This window comes from Neopsephotus bourkii, unplaced genomic scaffold (assembly GCF_033783945.1).
Source record: "Neopsephotus bourkii isolate Nb327-2 ecotype Australia unplaced genomic scaffold, CSIRO-AGI_Nbou_v1 NB_1328, whole genome shotgun sequence".
Taxonomy (NCBI): domain Eukaryota; kingdom Metazoa; phylum Chordata; class Aves; order Psittaciformes; family Psittacidae; genus Neopsephotus; species Neopsephotus bourkii.
The window spans coordinates 4,899,866-4,917,790 of NW_026901808.1; the positions used below are offsets into that span (position 1 = coordinate 4,899,866).

General features: G+C 38.1%; 1 protein-coding gene across 2 annotated transcripts in view; it reads left to right on the forward strand.

The window, feature by feature from the left end:
- LOC133219208 (guanine nucleotide-binding protein G(i) subunit alpha-1) overlaps positions 1-3,913 on the forward strand; it is a 35,834-nt gene extending 31,921 nt beyond the window's left edge. For both annotated transcript variants that reach the window (XM_061366374.1, XM_061366373.1), the window contains 4 exons: positions 457-586; positions 1,813-1,966; positions 2,882-3,096; positions 3,199-3,913. In XM_061366374.1, the coding sequence (XP_061222358.1) occupies positions 457-586; positions 1,813-1,966; positions 2,882-3,072 (475 nt within the window). In that variant the 3' untranslated portion in view covers positions 3,073-3,096; positions 3,199-3,913. The remainder of the gene's footprint in view (positions 1-456; positions 587-1,812; positions 1,967-2,881; positions 3,097-3,198) is intronic.
- The last annotated feature ends 14,012 nt before the right edge of the window (positions 3,914-17,925 follow it).

Here is a 17,925-nt window from a genome sequence, read left to right on the forward strand (position 1 = left end):
CACTATTTCCAGCTGTTGGACACCATGCTGCTAGTAAAGAATCTTACACTGTTGATCAGTACCTTTCAACTCAATAAAGTTTTTAATTCATTTGGGCTACAGGCTGAATAACACTTTCATCTAGTTTACGTTTAGTTAAGTTAACTGCATTTTTACTTTTTATAGATTACAATTAATTATTAAATACAATATTGTAAAGAAGTAGTTTTGTTTAACTTTCATCTTGCCCTTTCTCATATTTTATAAAATGTTGTACAGGAATGCCTTTTAAGGCTTTATATAGATTTTTTTTTTATACTGAGACATTAAATGGTAATAAATGTTGCAAATATTTTTATGCCTTTTTAGAAATATTGTAATCACGTGTACAGCTGATAATTTCAGATTTTATTGGTTAACATTCAGAAAGTTAGAAATTCTAAAGTCCATTCTCTTCTTTGCACTTCTGTTTTGCAGAATGTTTGATGTTGGAGGCCAGAGATCAGAGCGGAAGAAGTGGATTCATTGTTTTGAGGGTGTTACAGCAATTATTTTTTGTGTGGCATTAAGTGATTATGACTTGGTCTTGGCTGAAGACGAGGAAATGGCAAGTACTCTAATGTTGAAGAATGTTCTTGGATAAACCTTAGTTCTTTCAAACTAAATAAGTTTTGAAAGGAAAGCTAGAAATAAATCTTCTAGAGGTTTACTGCTGTGTAAGATGTATGGGGTTTGTGTGAAAGGTCTCAGAGAAATGGTGATAAAATTCATGCTTTCAGGTTTCAAAGTCTTTCTTCATATTCGCAGAAGGAGTAATGAGACGACACTCTTTCCAGCCACACTCTTTCATGTTTTAAAGGATGCATAAATTCAGGAGGATAGGTTATCAGTAGTATATATTTTTAGTCTCTTTATGGATGCTGGAAGTATCTAATAACAAATTGCTCAACTTCTGTGTTTGTACTTTCCTTTGTGTTTTGTTTTCCTTTCCTCAGTCTTCAAAGCCTGAAGGTTTTTTTTTTTTTCTAAATGTGTTTCTCTGATTTATTTCCTTAGTTGCAGAAATTTTTCTTTACCTTCTCCCTTTCAACTCCCTCTGTTCCTTTACCCTCTTTCAAGGTGTGACTCCTCTATATCAGTATGCACAGAGTGGTCTAAAGTGATGCTTAATCTGTAGTGTGTGAATCATTAACAGATTTCTGTGCTCATCCTCAAGTTCTGCAACTTCTTATAGAATATATTTTGGGGAGGAAAGAGGAAGGAAAAACTCCTTCAAGTCAAATGTAGTCAAAGAAGGTCGTAGCTAGGACCTTGCTACTTAATACCTGGATCTTGGCCAAAGTACTTACACGTTGTTCAGTTTTTCTACAGTTAAAAAATCATGCTAAGAGATAAAAAAACTGCTCACTTGATTCTCTAGTCCTGTAGAACCATTTTTTTCTTTTTTTCTTATGCTGGAATCTCTGCTAGGGGCAGAATTTAATTTTCAGTATCCAGAACATCTAATCGGTGTAGGACAAATTCAGGTAACTCTGCAACTCTTGTAGAATATCTATACTGGAAAATGTCAAAACACACCAAAAATTCCTAAGATATTAAACAGCTTAAACCTGGAAATGAGAAGAAAGAAAAAAGATTGACTAAACTGTGCTTGTGGAAGTGTTCTTTGTAGTGATCTTGGATTCTTAGTGTTTCCCTGTGGTAAAATGTGATTCTGTAGGCTAGAAACGTAGTTCTGTAACTTCCTTGGCTCATTTGTATCTATTCAATAATGTGTATCCTGATCTTACTACTGAAGTCTAAAATACAGTGAGGTGTTTTTTCCAATTACAGAATCGGATGCATGAAAGCATGAAATTGTTTGACAGTATCTGCAACAATAAGTGGTTCACAGACACTTCTATTATTCTCTTCCTGAACAAGAAAGATCTTTTTGAAGAAAAAATCAAAAGGAGTCCTCTCACTATTTGCTACCCTGAATATGCAGGTATTGGGGGGGGTGCAGGTGTCAAGTAATTTTGGCTAAATTGCCTCTGTTTTGATGCACAAATCAGGGGGAGCTTGATAATTCTAAACTTTAGCTATCAAAAAAACTTCAATTGAGTAAAGGTTAAGGGGGAGGTTGTTTTTATGATCACAAATCAAATAGTGCTAAGTCAGAGGCATATTTTCAACTGAGTGAAATAATGCTGGTCCACTGAAAGCATTTACATGAAACTGCTGCAACTCTTCAGCCTAATTTATTTAGTCCATTCTTTTTTTCTGATGTCCTCCTATTTATGTACTTGGATGTAATTTTTTTCTGCTAGCAGGAATCCCTTAGGGTACGTGAGAGTGTATTTGAACAGGGAGTGTACATATATGTTAGAAGGAGGTAGCTTGTTCAGGAAGTACATAGCAAAAGAGGATTATTTCATGCAACAAGTCTTAGGTTTTTTATGTATCATTTCATTGTAACTTCAAACTGTTCCATTGTACTGAAAATAGCAGATTGGAGGTAAAAATTAGGGGGAATGCATATGCCCAATGTCTTTAATTGAATTTGCAAAAAAACCCCAAGCTTTTAAAAACATAAAAATCGAAAGCAAGTAATTTGAATGAAGGAAACAAAATATCCTAATCTAGGGAGCAGTGATGGGTCATTAATGATTTGTTCTGTCTTCTGCTGAAGTAAATGGAAAGACTCTTCCTGCAGCTGGAATTGTCTCCTTAGTTTTTATTCTTAAAAATGTTTCCAAATGGTTTCCTTCGTAATTTATTTGTGGTATCTTAAAGCAGTGGCTGTGGAACTATTCCCTTTCAGGTTTAGGTTAACTATTTCCAAAGAACCATTTCCTTGAAGGGTACACTATGCATCTTGTTATTCCTCAGTTTGCTTACTGAGCAATTTTTATCCTTCTAGGGTCAAACACTTATGAAGAAGCAGCTGCTTACATTCAGTGTCAGTTTGAAGATCTTAACAAGAGAAAAGACACGAAGGAAATCTACACTCACTTCACATGTGCCACAGACACAAAAAATGTGCAGTTTGTTTTCGATGCTGTAACCGATGTCATTATTAAAAATAACCTTAAAGACTGTGGCCTCTTCTGAGAGCAGACAGAAGGTTGCTAAATGGTAAATTACATTTCTGGAAACAGGACTTGAGGCATTTGGAATATGCCCATGCTGTGTAATACCTGCATAGACATACTTAATTCTCTTTCATTTTATTTCTAGGTTTGGAGAACGACTTCGCACAATTCTAATCTGATTCTTTTCAAGGTGAAAGAAATGAAAAACACATTGTGCTGAATGATAGATGAGTACTGTACTTGCCTGTTTTAACAGCTTTATTTATGTTTGTCTTGTAAATTTAAGTAATTAGTTAACACTGAGATGTCAGTTGATTGTATGTATACTTATAATTGTAGTAATGTATTTGTATAAACATTGAATGGAATATTTTAGTAACTTGATGTCCTCTAAACTTTCCATGTTTTATGAAGATACTCTTAGGGGAGACAGACCTTTTTGCCTTTGGATTATTTAAACATCTTGTAAAGTTAAATTTTCTTTTCATCTTAAGGGCGCATGCTGCCTTATTCTTCACTTTTGTTGGTAATACTGTATATGGCGTTAGCTTTTTTGATATTTAAACAGCCTCATACACCTGCTCAGACTTAAAGAAACATAACCAATAAAACTTACGTTTGCCTTAAGTTTCGGGGGGGAGGGGATCTTTTTATAAATTTAAGATAAATGCAAGGATTATTTTTTAAATTTAAATGAAATCCATAGTTTATGAAATCTGGACATTTTCAGTCTTTGCAGTACAAATGTGGCAACAGTGAAATTGAATTTTAAGGTTCCACTCTCATTGAAGCTGTTGGAAATGCAAAAAAAAAGTTGTTAAAATCATTCATATCAATAAAGTTTGAAACTGTGGTCTTTACTCAGTGAAGTGAATGGCAAAATTACTTTTTTACATAGTTAACAAAGGCTGGACTTCAGAGTAATATTTTTTTTTTTTTTGCTTAGCTTAAAAGTCAAATCATGTTCTCCTTAAGCATTTTGCCATTTGCTGGTAATAAACTAGTTTGATAATTTAATAACCATAGAAATACCAGATTCTCCTACAAGACATGGCACAGTGGCGTCACAGATTAAAGCTATATCCTGTTCCGTATAGAAAGAATCATCAGTATTTTGAATAGGGTGTTTTATTGGCTTGCAAATGCTGATCAATTTCTTTAATTGTAATTAAAGTCTCACGGTTTCTTTAATAAGCTAAAATGTATGATTTTCTTCTGATTTTGCTTTCATTATGTGTTTGGGTATCTTAGGTACATATCATCCATTGCCTTATGGGTAGTGCCAAAACTGATTTTTTTTATACAAGTTTTAAAATTAATAAGCTCCTGTTTGTAAATAAGTTCATGGATGGTTGTCTTAAATGTATGTCATCTAGAAAGTACAAATGTACCAAACTTGGAAATACGGTTTTCTATAATTGTTAAAATATTTCAGGCAGCTACAGTACACCATAGGCTCTTCGAGAAGTAAATAAGTCTTTCAACTTCTTGCTATTTTTCTATATTATCTTAACATTTATGTTCTTAATGTTCAGCGGAACTATTTAAGTCATTGTTCTGTTATTTAGTATTTGATTGTGTGTTTCATTTAGGCCTCAGCTTGAGTAAAACTTATCTGCACTTCTCATTCTTTAATGCTTTCTTTGTTAGGTACAGAATTGCTAAATATGTTTCAAATGAAAGATTAGAAATGAGATAACTTATTACTGGAGTTTGTTAAATATATTCATGCATTATGAGGTCTTTCACCGATTATGGTAAACAATCTGTATATCCTGGGCTGCTTTTAGTTGTGCTTTATGGTTCTGGATACATAACTGATTTTAAATCTCATTGAACTACTTTGTGGAAGTTGTATTTACACCTACGTTCAAGTTGGTTTTTGTACTAAATGTAAAACTAGAATTGGGATTAATCAAATAAATCTAAATTTTGTGCCTTGCTTGAAAGAAATGTTTTTCATTAAATATGCTGATGGAAATCTTTTTTCAGCCATCCTGTGGAGGTAACTAGGTAGGAAAAAAGAGAAGATAAGTCCAGAGCAAATTCAAAAACTATGCAAGAAACAGTGAAAATGAGCATAAATTGATGATTGTTGATTAATTCCTAAATATTTTCCTTTGAGCATTGTTCCTGACACCTTCAACTGGAGAATATTTTAAGTTTCATACATGGTATTTTCTGAAGTATTTACCTCTTAACACAGAACAAAATTGTGAAATACTTCAGCTTGCTAGTCCAGGCAAATAAATAAGCTTGAGTTTTTTGACTTGAGCAGACAGCAGATATGTTTCTTTATAGATGCAGAGATTGGGGTTATTGAGCACTTCTATTTTAGTAATAATTTGCTTGGACTAAGACATAATTTAGATTATTTTTTAAAGTGCTGTCAATGGGTTGAGCTCCAGATTGGGATAGTGTAATGCTATACCATTCTTGGTCTCATTCCCGTCTGGATTTTAGGAAGTAAAAGAGTTGAGCCTGCAGTGTGGAAATATAGGCCTGTAGTAGAACTGTGTTCTTGTAGTGCAGTGCCTCACTTCTGAAAGGAATTTCGGAGCAGCTGTTACAAAAGAAAGATGTATATATTCAATAATGCATTGAGCTGAATGTGCTGTTTAACTTTGTTTTTAATTGCAATGGAACAAGAGTGTAAGACCAAATGTATTGGCAGCTTCATAGAATTAGCTGTTCCCAGCTACCCTTCTTTATTCTCCCTCCTTTTCTGTCCTTCCACTCGTAGAGAAGTTTGGGAAGTGGTGTTGTCATTGAGCTTTCTCACTCTCAGGTTATACGGTTGTATAGGCATCCAAGGAATGGGTGCCTTGAATCCTGCGGAATATGCTGATCTTTAATTAGTTTCGCAAATAAAGAGCATACAGATGTGTCTATGTAATGTTATTGTAGTAAGGTAAGAATATGCAGACTGATAAGATAATAAAAAAGTGTACTTAAAACTTAATGTGTTTATACTGACAAGCATGAAGAAAAGTCTAAAACTGGGACCTTGAGCAGGTAAAACTTTTCAGTTATGTACCTTATAGTTCGAGTGATACAGTGTTATCAGAAGTATCTGATGAGTATCACACCTTACAGTATGACACAGAGAACATCTCAAATACCTCTTGCAAATAAGAGTCCTCGTTTCTAAAAAATTAGAGTATACCTTTGCACTGTACAGTACAAATGGCTGAGAGGGCAACGCATTTCAAATAGGTATCAGAATACTTGTAGGAGGATTTGAGCATTTGTTAAAGTAGTGGTTATCTAACCTAAACCGATTTAATAACCCATCAGTTTTGCGCATAAACTCAAAGATGTAATAATTTACCTCAGGAACCAAAATGTCTTACTGTGACAGAAATGTGCTGAGGGATAGTCACAAATTCCTGCTCTTCCTCTCTTCCAATAAACAGTGTGATAACCCCCCCCGTGCAATCTGTTCTCAAAACCCTGTGAAACTAAGGCATCTTGAGAACTGTATAGTTTTGATTGAGAATGCTTGTCCAGGAGATACATTTGTCCTGTTGTTCATGACTTTTTTTCATAGTTTAAAACAAAGATGCAGCTATTCCTGTTTTGATTACATAAATTAGAAACTTAAAATACTTTGTCTAACTTTTGTTATTAGAACAAAGACAATTTTCCAGTGAGAACAATATTAACCTTCACTTGGTGTCAATTGCTAAAACTTATATTTCCTTAATAAGAATTATTGGTGTATTTATTAAATAAAAATCAGAAGTCATCAATTACATAATTTAGACTGTAAAGCTGGACAGCAACAAACAGAAAAAGCATATCCAAATTACAGTCAGTGGCTTATTGTAGCTGTGTTACTTGAACACATGTCCAGGATGTGATTTTTTTTCCTGTGTGTAACATCTTAGGATACCTGTAAGTCAGCGAGGATGGTTCATCACATCTAGTTTTTATTGATGATCTTTTTGCTATTTTTAATCCTTAGCAAAAATACGGGTTTAATCCTTCATACTTCTGGAAATGTTACTGTAAAAAAAATAATTAGATACTGCACATGGAGATGAGTACATGTGATCAAATTCTGAAGTTGCTTATAGATTCTGCCGGTATCTTTCGTAGCCAAGTTACATTGACTTGGCTTACAAGTTGTTAGTTTGCCTTGGTTTTCTGTTTGTAAATCAATTCCTTATACAGTTCTTGGTCTTTGCCCTTCTATTTAAGGGATGGAAGGAAGTCATAAACTCTATCACCTACTGAGGCAAAAAGAACGTTTTCAAGACATTTGTAGTCACTCAGGCATATGAGACTGATGTTCTTGCTTAGCTCTTTACCCTTTTCTTTCCCAGGTGAGGCTGTTAGTTGTCAGCATATTGGAGGCCCAGGCAGCCTGAACTTACAAATGCTTAAGGCAAAGGGTTGTGAGCTATTCAGCAGAAAGAAACATGCAAAAGGCCTTCAGCTTCTGGAAAGAGTGAGACTCCCCAGAGAGATGGAGGGAGGTGGCTGCTTCTCTGATGTCTGTTAACTTCGTGTTTGAATGCTCTGAGGGTTTAATACAGTTTTACAAGAAGAGATTATGTATTTGGATGCTTCTGGGAGAAAATTGTTGGTATATTGTACACTTAACCTTGAAACATCTTGTCCTATCCAGATTCTCAGCCTTTGAAGATCTGTATTCCTCTAGTTAAAAGCTGTGCCTGAAAGAATAAAATGCTGATGCAGCTGCAGAGTAATAGTTTGCTTGTCTTGAATGAGCTTTCTCTTCAAAACTAGAATTTCTAGTACTGTAGAGTCTCTAAGATCTAAAATTTAAATCCTGAAGCTGTTAAATAAGTTTTGTAGTGCTTTAAATATTAAAGAGCAGAGAGATGGACAAGCTATTTCATTTCACTTATTCCCACCCCCCCCGGTAGATCTGTGAAAAGTGAGTGCTCTTTGTGAGCCTTCTTGCGACAGCACTGCATAGGCTGTATACAGTGCTGTAAGAGGCAGAATGAAGCACTTCTATATTCTGTGGAATTGCAGAAAAGAACTGATAGCACTTCCTTGATAGCTCTAGTGTTTTAATCTGGTACATTAACAGTTGACATCCTTGACAAAGAGAAAAGAAATATTAAAAATTTATCAATGACACAGAACCCTAAATTACCGGAGTACAAGTGTTAAGGTCCTTTGAGGCCAAATTGTGGTGACTGCTGTAGAAGGGTTCTTTAGATAAGCTGACTTTCATTGACAGCTTTAAAAGGAGTGAGCTGTTTCATCACTTTCAAAAGGATTTCAGAAAGCAGTGAGCAGTTCTCTTAGAAATGGGGTAATTTGCCTCACTTTAATGTTCAGCATTTCAAGTTAAAACAGTTTGTCAAGTGATCACCTATCAGCTGGCATGTGGTAATGGGTATGTTTTCTTAGCCTTTGACAAGTGCAGTGTAGTTCAGTTCATTTAAAACAAAATGAAAAACTTGTACATTTAGAAGTAAGGAACACGGGGCCAATGAGGAAATAATTTGCAAAATTAAAATTGCATATTAGGTAGCCCAGGCTTGTGTTCTCTTGATAATACACACATAATCATGGTATGCCAGTATTTCACAAACTTGTTTATGAAGCAGATATAAGCCAGGTTTTGGAGGTAACACTTCTCATTGTCATACTATGGACAGAACTGAGGGGTTAGTGACCACCCATAGTGTTTTCCATAGTCCAGTTGAAAGGCTATTTAGCTGGCACCTGGGACGTAAAGGTTCAAACTTGATCTGCTTTTTTTTAAATAGATGTGGCCTGCTCAAATCTGAGGGAATTGCCCTGATGAATCAGTTAGTAAACACTCTGAAATGGTTATTTCTACCTCGGCTTGTTACACTGACTTCATTTTACATAATGCTCCTCATTTCTGCAATGGCTAGAATCTGTGTATCACAGTTTCCGATCCTAATAATTCATTCTTTTGCATGTTTGTATTTTGTATGAAGTCCAGTAGAAGATCTACAAGAAATCTGGGCCTACAAGAGATCTGGAGAGCGATTTTTTTACAAGGACATGTAGTGACAGACAAGGGGGAATGGCTTTAAACTGATGGAAGTTTTGATTAGCTATTAGGAAAAAAATCTAAAAATCTTCACTGTGAAGATGGTGAGACACTGGCACAAGGTGCCCAGAGAAGTTGTGGCTGTCCCATCCCTGGCAGTGCTCAAGGCCAGGTTGGAGGGGGCTTGAAGCAACCTGGTCTAGCAGAAGGTGTCCCTGCACATGGGCAGGGGGGGTGGAACTAGATGATCTTTGATCCCTTCCAACCCAAACCATGCTATAATCTCAGAGTTAAACCTTCACTTAGGTCCTTGCTCTGAACCAAAGCAGGTGCTGAACTCATTTGCCTGTATCCTGAGGGAGTACCCCTATTGTGTTCTGTGATACTACAGCTGTGTGCCTCCTCTTTGCCTTTGAATGGTAACAAATTCATCTTTTCAGATCTCTTTTCCAGATACCATCTTATTTACAATAGTTACAATGTCCCATTCAATTTGAAATTAACTTATCAATTATTTTCTGAGCTGCCAGCAAACAGGAAAAGCTTGCAGCTCACTTAAGCCTGATCTAGCCATCTTTTAGCTGTTTCTTTGAGCTGGATGGATGCAGCCTGGTGAGACTTTTATGTACAATGCGTGGGATTTCTTAGTCTGTCCATTCATTCTTGCAGTTCTTTTCTGCATCAATTTCCATTTCTTGTGAATCTTGATTTGCAAAGCTATTTATAAGTGAGAAGGGTTTAAAAGTGGAAAGCTTTTTTTTGTATTGTTTTCCTTACGGTAGGATGAATGGGGAAGGAATACAAAATCGGTGTTTTACTAAAAAATATCAGTTTGAATAATCTGAACAAGCTTCAAAATTTTCCGTTCCCAAAGCTTAACTATTACTTGAGAGGTTTGCAGATCAGTAAACAATACAGTTTTTAAATAAAAATGCAGATTGAAAGGCAGAAAAATACATTATCATAGGCTGAAATACCAAGTCCTCTTTCTGTTTCCATGCTGCTTGTGGTCAGACTAGAATAAGTAATTGATGACTTCCATTAAGTCGTGATGTTATTAGACAATGGAAAGACAGACATATTATATTTATTCTGGAAGAATTTGGGTAGCATACTGAGGAAATGCCTTCAATGAAACAGGACTGTAGGGGTTTAACTGGACAGCAGAACACTTTACATTTCTGAGAGAATGCATACAGCTTTCATGTGAGGTGTTGGTCCCTTTTCTGATTTGATTTTGACCATAGGCTGCTACTAAAGCATTCCTAAGCCTCATTGCCGACCAGAATTCTGCTGTAGAGCCGTTAGTTTTTGATTCAGAAAGAGATTCTTAAGAAGTGAGTTATTGTCTTTGCTTTAACTCTCCTCAGAGGACTTTCATGTTCCGAGGTGTGCAATGGCCCAAGAGGTACGAGCTGCACTTTTAATGCTTATCTTTCGTATAGGCTGTATTCTGGAAGGCAAAATAGTGGAGTTAAAGTATCTATACAAGATTCTCTGCTTTAAACACAGCAAACTGAAGTTTATAGCATTTCATTATACCAAAATAAGGTACTTTGTTAGCCACTGTATCAGCACAGCTCTTCACTTGTATTTGAAGTAGGTGCCCAATCGTGCTGCATTCTGCTTCTGCGCTTGATTCTGTTAGAGATGGCAAGAGAAGTATGGTGAGAAGCTACCATCACTTGCCTTCCTATTTCTTTAAAATCTGTTGTTTTTATTGCTGTCAAACAACACAGAGGGCATGCCATGGAGCATGATAATCGTGAAGCAGCATAATCAAAATGTATTTTGAGTCAGAAAGATGAATTGGCTTCTAATGCCTAAGACTGTAGATAATGGAGGAGTAAGAACCAAATGACAGAACTTAATACTTCTGTGGGGTATGTGAATAGTTTTGCTCAATGATCTTGGCTTTAGATCTCAGCTGGCTGCTACTTACTGGAGGCTCTTCAGCTCAAGAGGCAGGTGGGTTAGTTTTGTGGTAGTTTGGAATGCTTTGAAAAAATTTCATACTCTATTTGTTGCAACGTGTCCCATCATAACTGCCTCTTCAAGAGCTATCTTATGCAGTATATGGAAAATGCCTCAACCATCCTTCTACAGTTCTATTTTCATTGCCCTGTTGTGGGCTTAAATATTTCATTGATTGAATTTAGAGGGTTTGGGGTTTTGATTATTATTCTCTATTGTTGCTTTCTTTTTCTGTGTTCTGTAGCACTACAGCTGTGCTGAAGATATTGAGAATGAAACAATACAGGTACTACGGTCTTGCTGGTACAATGATCATTGTGGACTACAATGATTAAATGTCTCTGACAGTTTAGAAATGTTGTGCATGTTTTCTTTTTCTGTTCTGAGACTCCACTTCGAGGTTTGAGTGTGTTTTTCAAATTACTTTTTAGTGTAGGCTGTCTGAAATCTGCATGTAGGCTAACTTGGGCCATTAGCTCATGAAACAGACTTTGGTAAAAGTTGAGTAGTTTAATGAAGCTGTGAGCCCGTGTGCCTTTCTACTTACCAGGTGGTTTTTTTCCCTCTAGTTATTTATCTATGGCTACAGTAAATGCACTTTCCAAGTAATGTGTTGATTTAAGAGGAATTTTATTAGCAGAGGGAGGTAGCAGGAAAGGCAGTGAGTAGATCCTGGGGAAGAGGAAGCAGCTGGAGTTGCCGGTGGCTGCGGGATTTGTTAGATCTCAAAAATAAGACTTTTAACGTATCTGTTGTGAATGCTATTTTTAATGTTCTGGAGAGGAAGCAGATGGAAAGAGACTCAGATCTGCACAACATGGAAAGATAAAGAATAAGCCCATTTAAAGCAATACATAATCTTTATGGGTGGATCTCTCTTCTGTAACGTTCTCCATATGGACATACATTCAGCCTCTGCCTGTTTTCCATGCAGCTCCTGAGCTCTGCGCTTTGTGTATGATCAAAGGAGGTTTTGACATGTGTTTCTGGCACTTGCTGTGTTGTGGCTTTAAGTGCTTTGTTTACAACTATCAACTATACCATGTGTCTTTATTGGGGTTGGTACTTCTTAAAGTGCAGGTCTCAGTCAGTGTTACCCTGCTTATGAAAAAAAGAGGACTCCTGATGCTCTTTTAATGGTGGTATTCACAGCTGGTCTGTCTGATCTAAGGCAGTGGAGTGCCAAGTATGAACCCATGCTGAATTAAAGGTGAAGCAGTGATGGTAGAAGAGGATTCAGAGGACTCTAAACCAGACTTCCTAAATATTTCCCATTTACAGTGAGCAAACTTCTGAACTGAAAGTCGACTCATTTCTTAGACAAATTGCCCACTGTAACCAAGAATGCAAAATCCTTTTGGATTTGTTTCCATAAATGGCCATTTGAAGTGAACTAGATGGAATAACATTTCATGGAAATAAGACATGAGTAAGGTTCAGTTCCCCCCAGTTAACTGAGATAAGGTACATAAGAAGTTGTTCCACAAAGTGAATTGCAGCTGAAGAAGTCTGCAGTCTGTGCAGATGGCATCGTGATTTACCAGTCGGATAGGATTGTACTGCAGTAAATAAGATTGAGAGATTAGCCTGGTCTTGAGAGGGATACAATCCTCTTTAGAAAAAAAGCTGCAACCATCAGAACACTTTGCCACACTTCATCCATGAGAAAACGCCATCAGAGGTAGGGAGTTTCTCTCAAGACACTAACAAAACCCACTAGTTTTAGAGTACAACAGTAAAATATACCAGGCAGTGCTGCTCATTGCTGCCAACACAGATGGGAGTTTTGTGTTCAGCATTGTCTGTCTCATACAACTGGATTCTGCTCCTGCTAAGGTTAGAGGATGATCAGCTGCACAATGCAGACTTACCTGAGATGGCCACAAAGCCCCATGCAGGCTAGTAAGTGAGGTGAACGATCACCTCCTAACGTGGCAGTGCTTTCAGTGGGTGGTCTGATGCACAGTGGTTTAGTGGTGTCCAGTGGGCATTTAAGATAGCCTCTGTTTGATCAATGAATTGGACCCAAATGTTTTCAGAAACAGTAGCATCATACAATATTTAGCAGCAAGACTTACTGTATTGGTACTGTGTTTTAATGAATCTAAATACTTCCACTATATACTTTAAATATACTTTTATTCTGAATTCAGTTGTTTTTTACTTATATGTGAGTATATAAACAATAATATGTACAGTACAGGCTAGGATGGTTCTTGTACCTGTAAACACTCTACACATTGTAATGTGCTGTCTTGTGTTTAAGGTACTTTCTGTAAGAATAAACTAGAAGTTCTTTTTCACTGATGGAAATTACATGGGGTATTACTGAAAACAAAGGACAAAACTGACTTCAGTAGAATCTCTCAAAACCCATTTCCTGGCATACCTAATTCATTACACTCAATTTCTTGCTCTTAAGTTGAATGTGAAGTCTGTGCAGAGCAAGTGAATATGAGATAATCATATTCAGCTTTACTCTTCAGGATGTCTCTCAAAGTGCGCCATTTATCCCTCAGCCATTTCTGAGACCTGGTTCTCTGGGCTGCAGTGATGTAATACAATTTATTTACTATGTAATTATCCATCTGGCCTGGAAAGGCGCTGAGCTTCTCTTTAAAGCCATAGGTTAAAAAGTAGTCTTTTCCACAGTTTTCCACAGAGACAGAGTAAACCACTACTTTAAAAATTAGGTGTACAACCTTTTTCTTGGAAAATGTACGTTTATGTCCTTTCAGAAAGCATGTTTAGCTGAACCTTATCTTAGCTTGTTTTATCGTGTTTTCTCTGCCATAAAAAAGAGCTGACTTCAGAGTGGGATTAACTTCTCGGAAACATATTCCATAGCTTCTTCTTCACATTTTGCCAGCTGCTCAAATCCAGTTGTAAGGTTGTAAATGTTATGTGCTCTCACTGTTTACAATATGATCTGTCAGCAGTCCTGTTAAAAGTAAAACTGAGCCTCTTTTCAAGGATTCATAAAAATTGATACTAAAACCAGTTTGTACCTGAAACCGAAATTGCCAGACCTGTTCCAGCCTGGTGTGCTTTTTATATCCATTAGAGAAAAACAGAACACTGAAAACACACCTTGAGTATAGAAAGAAGCTGAGGAAAGTCATGTTTTTGCTATTTAATAGGCATTATCGGGAGTACATGTAAGTCTTTCTTCCAAGTGTTGCAGTCTTGTGACCATGCTGTTCTGTCTTGCTGTGCTCTACAGTGGATTGCGTGGGCTGTGCTATGGTTCACCTGCAGCACAGTCTTACTGCTTCTTCAATGTATCTTTTGTGTTGCCTAATGGTTTCTCACTCTCACCTTGTGTATACCTGTCAGCAAGCACTGCAGGCCAGGAGGGGCAGATCTGTTCAAGTACAATGCCTATCACTAAGAGTGCAGTGCCCAAGCTCTGCATTACTGCTGCAAGGCCAAGTGCCCTTAGCAGCTGGAACTTAGTAGGTGCACTCTCGGTTCAGATATTGCAGAGCTTGGCTACAGTGGGAGCCAGTAAGGATGACTAGGAAATTTGCTTTGGAAGCCCATTCGTGATGAAAGTTAAATCTAATGTGGACACACTGTATACTATTCACTCTATGTAAGTGTCTACACATGGATGCTCAGCCACTGTGTATCACTTTCCGTATAGTTTGGCCCATAATGATTGTGTACCCAAGGTTAATCGTACTGGTGGTGTTATCAGGGATCTCTCAACTGAAAAGGAACATGCATCCCTGTGTGCAGCTTATGACTGTGTTAACTAATAACTATCATTCTGTCATGTTACAGGCTCTGTGAACCATCATGGAAGACAAGTGGTTTCCGTGAGTCTCTGCAGCAAATTGGCTTTTATACCTCAGCCCTCTTCCACGGAGGATGCATTTCCTATCCTCCAAGAAAACCTCATTCTCCACGGTACCAGTATATTAGTCCACACTCTTTGTAACCATTCAGCTGTACTAGGAGACCAAGTGGCTCATGCACTTGCCCTGAGAGGGTCCTAACTCCTCAGTGTTGACACACAACATGTTTTCTGTCATCTTGCTAAGGAGGAGGATGCCACTGGGACAGCCTTTCTTTGCCCAACAGGGCAAAGTGCTTAGTGCAGGGAACAGAGAGCTGTGAGCTGCAGTGAATTGTTCACAGGGCAGGGGTTAACAGGCTCAGCCTTGTTCCAGGCTGCCTTTCTCCAAACCTGCCTACTTCCCTTCTATCACAGCTAGGCATTGCACTCACCTGTATCGTCTCTGTTTCCCTGCCTAAAGCACTGATCTTTTCTCCACAGCAAAACCATGCTATATGCGCAAAATACGCTATACCATACAATGACACTTAAAAGGACCCTTGTATAGTACAAGGCGTAAGCAGTATGTTGCTTTTTATTCAAACCATTTAAATCCTATTCTACAGGACTTGGGAAATCTTTGTGAAAAACTCTGTGTATGCGTGAAGGCTCCTCTTTAGCCTCCACCAAATCTTTACAAGCTTCTGGGCTTTCCTCCTTACTGCTGCCAGCCTTTTATCTGTGGAAATAAATTGTTCTTCCATAATATCTCTCCTGTCTAGCAGCCTGTATCAACCCTTCTATGTGGGCTGCCTTCTTGGCAATAAGCTCACTGTTTGGGAGAGGAGTAGGAGCAAAAAAGATTCCCAACAAAACATTGAAACAAATAATCTTTTAAGGTTATTTTTGCAGTTTTGGTAAGGATCCAGCCTGCCTGTGTGTGTGGGGAGGACACTGTGAAGAGATTGCCAGCAGCTTTGGTGGCAGCCTAGTCAGCTTCTTCCAGGGCCCCTGCTGTTCCGCTGAGGCCAGACAAGTGTCCTGCCATGGGGTCTTCTGGGGTAGGAGACTTAGATTAGAAAACACGGCCAAGGAGCTGCTCTCTTCTTGCTACACATGACCATCTTTCAAATGCAGCCAATGAGACAACCTGGTTTTCTGTTTCTTTTATATGCAATATTTTGGCATTCAGCCTGCTGCTGGATGACCTACACTGAATCTCATGTGCCAGCCTGGTGTGGCCAAATTCTCAGATGTGTTTGTGGTGAGGAAATGCTTTAGTCTGAAGACACATGCTGTTGCCCATATCTGCACCTATCTGAGTGGAACCTTGACACCAGAGTTTTGAGTAAGAATCTTCAGTTTGATGATCGTACCAAAAAAAATAAAAGATTTCTTGGAGAACGGCTTTTACTGAGTTGACTTACGAAGTACTGCTAAACATCCTTTAGTGTGGACAGGGTGTGGACAGCAGCGCTCTGTGTTCAGTCTGGATGATCTCTCTGTTTTGGCAGTGACTCAGAGATGAGAACCTGGAAAGAGCTTTCCTGTAACTGTGGGAAACAGTAGTTGAGATGGTCTGAGTCTGCTGGAGGAAGGATTTGATGCTAATGGTCCATCCCTGGTTTGTTTATTGCCTGCTCTGGAAGGATTGGATTAATTCCTTTGTGCTGTTCCAAGTAGTGCTCCATTGTTAACCGCAATAGCTACAGCATCTTTTGGGTAGACACGTGCTGGGCATTTGCCTTAGTCTTGTTGCTTCTCAGCCAGATCTGGGACTGAGGCTATATGATCTGCTGCTCTTTCTGGTGACAAAATACCTGGGGTGGGCACTGCAGGAAAATCTGCTGATGCTCCCTCTACTAAAGAGCTCAACATTTGGGATCTGTACTATGGACAGGCTGTCCTGAAAAAAAGTATGAAGCCTTAGGAGCTTGGAGTAGTCTTCTGTGGGAGAAGGTGGAGTGTGGAGGGCAGGAAGGTTGGAATGGGATAGTAATTGGTGCTTCTTCTGTACCAGATGATATGTATTTTGTGATGCCTATCTCTTAGTGCTAACAGCTACTTGCTTTCAAACCATCCCATGTGTCCCCATGGTGCACCTAGTGTTGGCACTTCCTCATGTCCCAGGCAAGCACAGCCAAAGCAAAGCAGTGCAGCAGGGCTTCATCTGCATTTTACCTTTACCATAAATGATCTGGGGGTACATTGTTTATGACTGAAGCAGAAGGATGGGTGATGAAGACATATTTAAGGCCTTCTGTGGCCTTAGTGCCCTCAAGGGTGTTAAGTCTGTGCAGTCATGGAATATGGAATACTTAAGATGCAATGAAAGCTACCATAGAGATGAGGATTTTGCTACTCTGCAATGCCAAAACAGCAAACCTGAGGATCTGCAATTTCTGTCCTTGTCTCGATTCAAGAAATATTGTTTTAGAACTGTCTGGGGTGAATTAAAATCCAGTGAAGTAGCACAAGATTCCTGTCAGGAATTTTATAGTGGATAATATGACAGAACAGGTGCTGTTGGCATGGGAAGAGAAGGTAAAAGGCAGGTTTGCTGCTGGAGGCTTCTGAAGTCAAAATCATCTGGAACAGGTTTGTATCTCTATCGCAGGACTCGATTGCATGGTCTGAATTTTGTAATGTTTTCAGAACTGTAGATGTGAATTATTCTGCTTGGAAACATAAGCTGTGACCCCCACTTGTTCTCTTACTTATTTTTCTTTTAATTAAAATGTTAATAAAAAGCAAACATAAGATGATTTTGGTGTTCTTTCCAGTCTTTGGTGCTTGATTTCATTATATAAACCCACCACTGTAGTCTGTTTAACTTTGTTCTTCAGTAACAAAACCCACTTGGATCAATGAGATTTAGCAATTGTACTGTTTGCTTATAGATCTGCACACTGGTAGAAGTGTTCAAGGATGTTGCTAAAATAAGCATTGTCTTCCTGTGAGCACAGGCTGTAAAATGCATCTTTAAGGGAGGTAAGCAAAGTAGCAGGGAATCAGCTCAGCCTTCTTTCAGTTTACTAATGCTTGGTAATGAAATCTTTTGATAATGTGAATGACAGCACTTAATTTGGGCTGCCAAAATTCTTATTTGT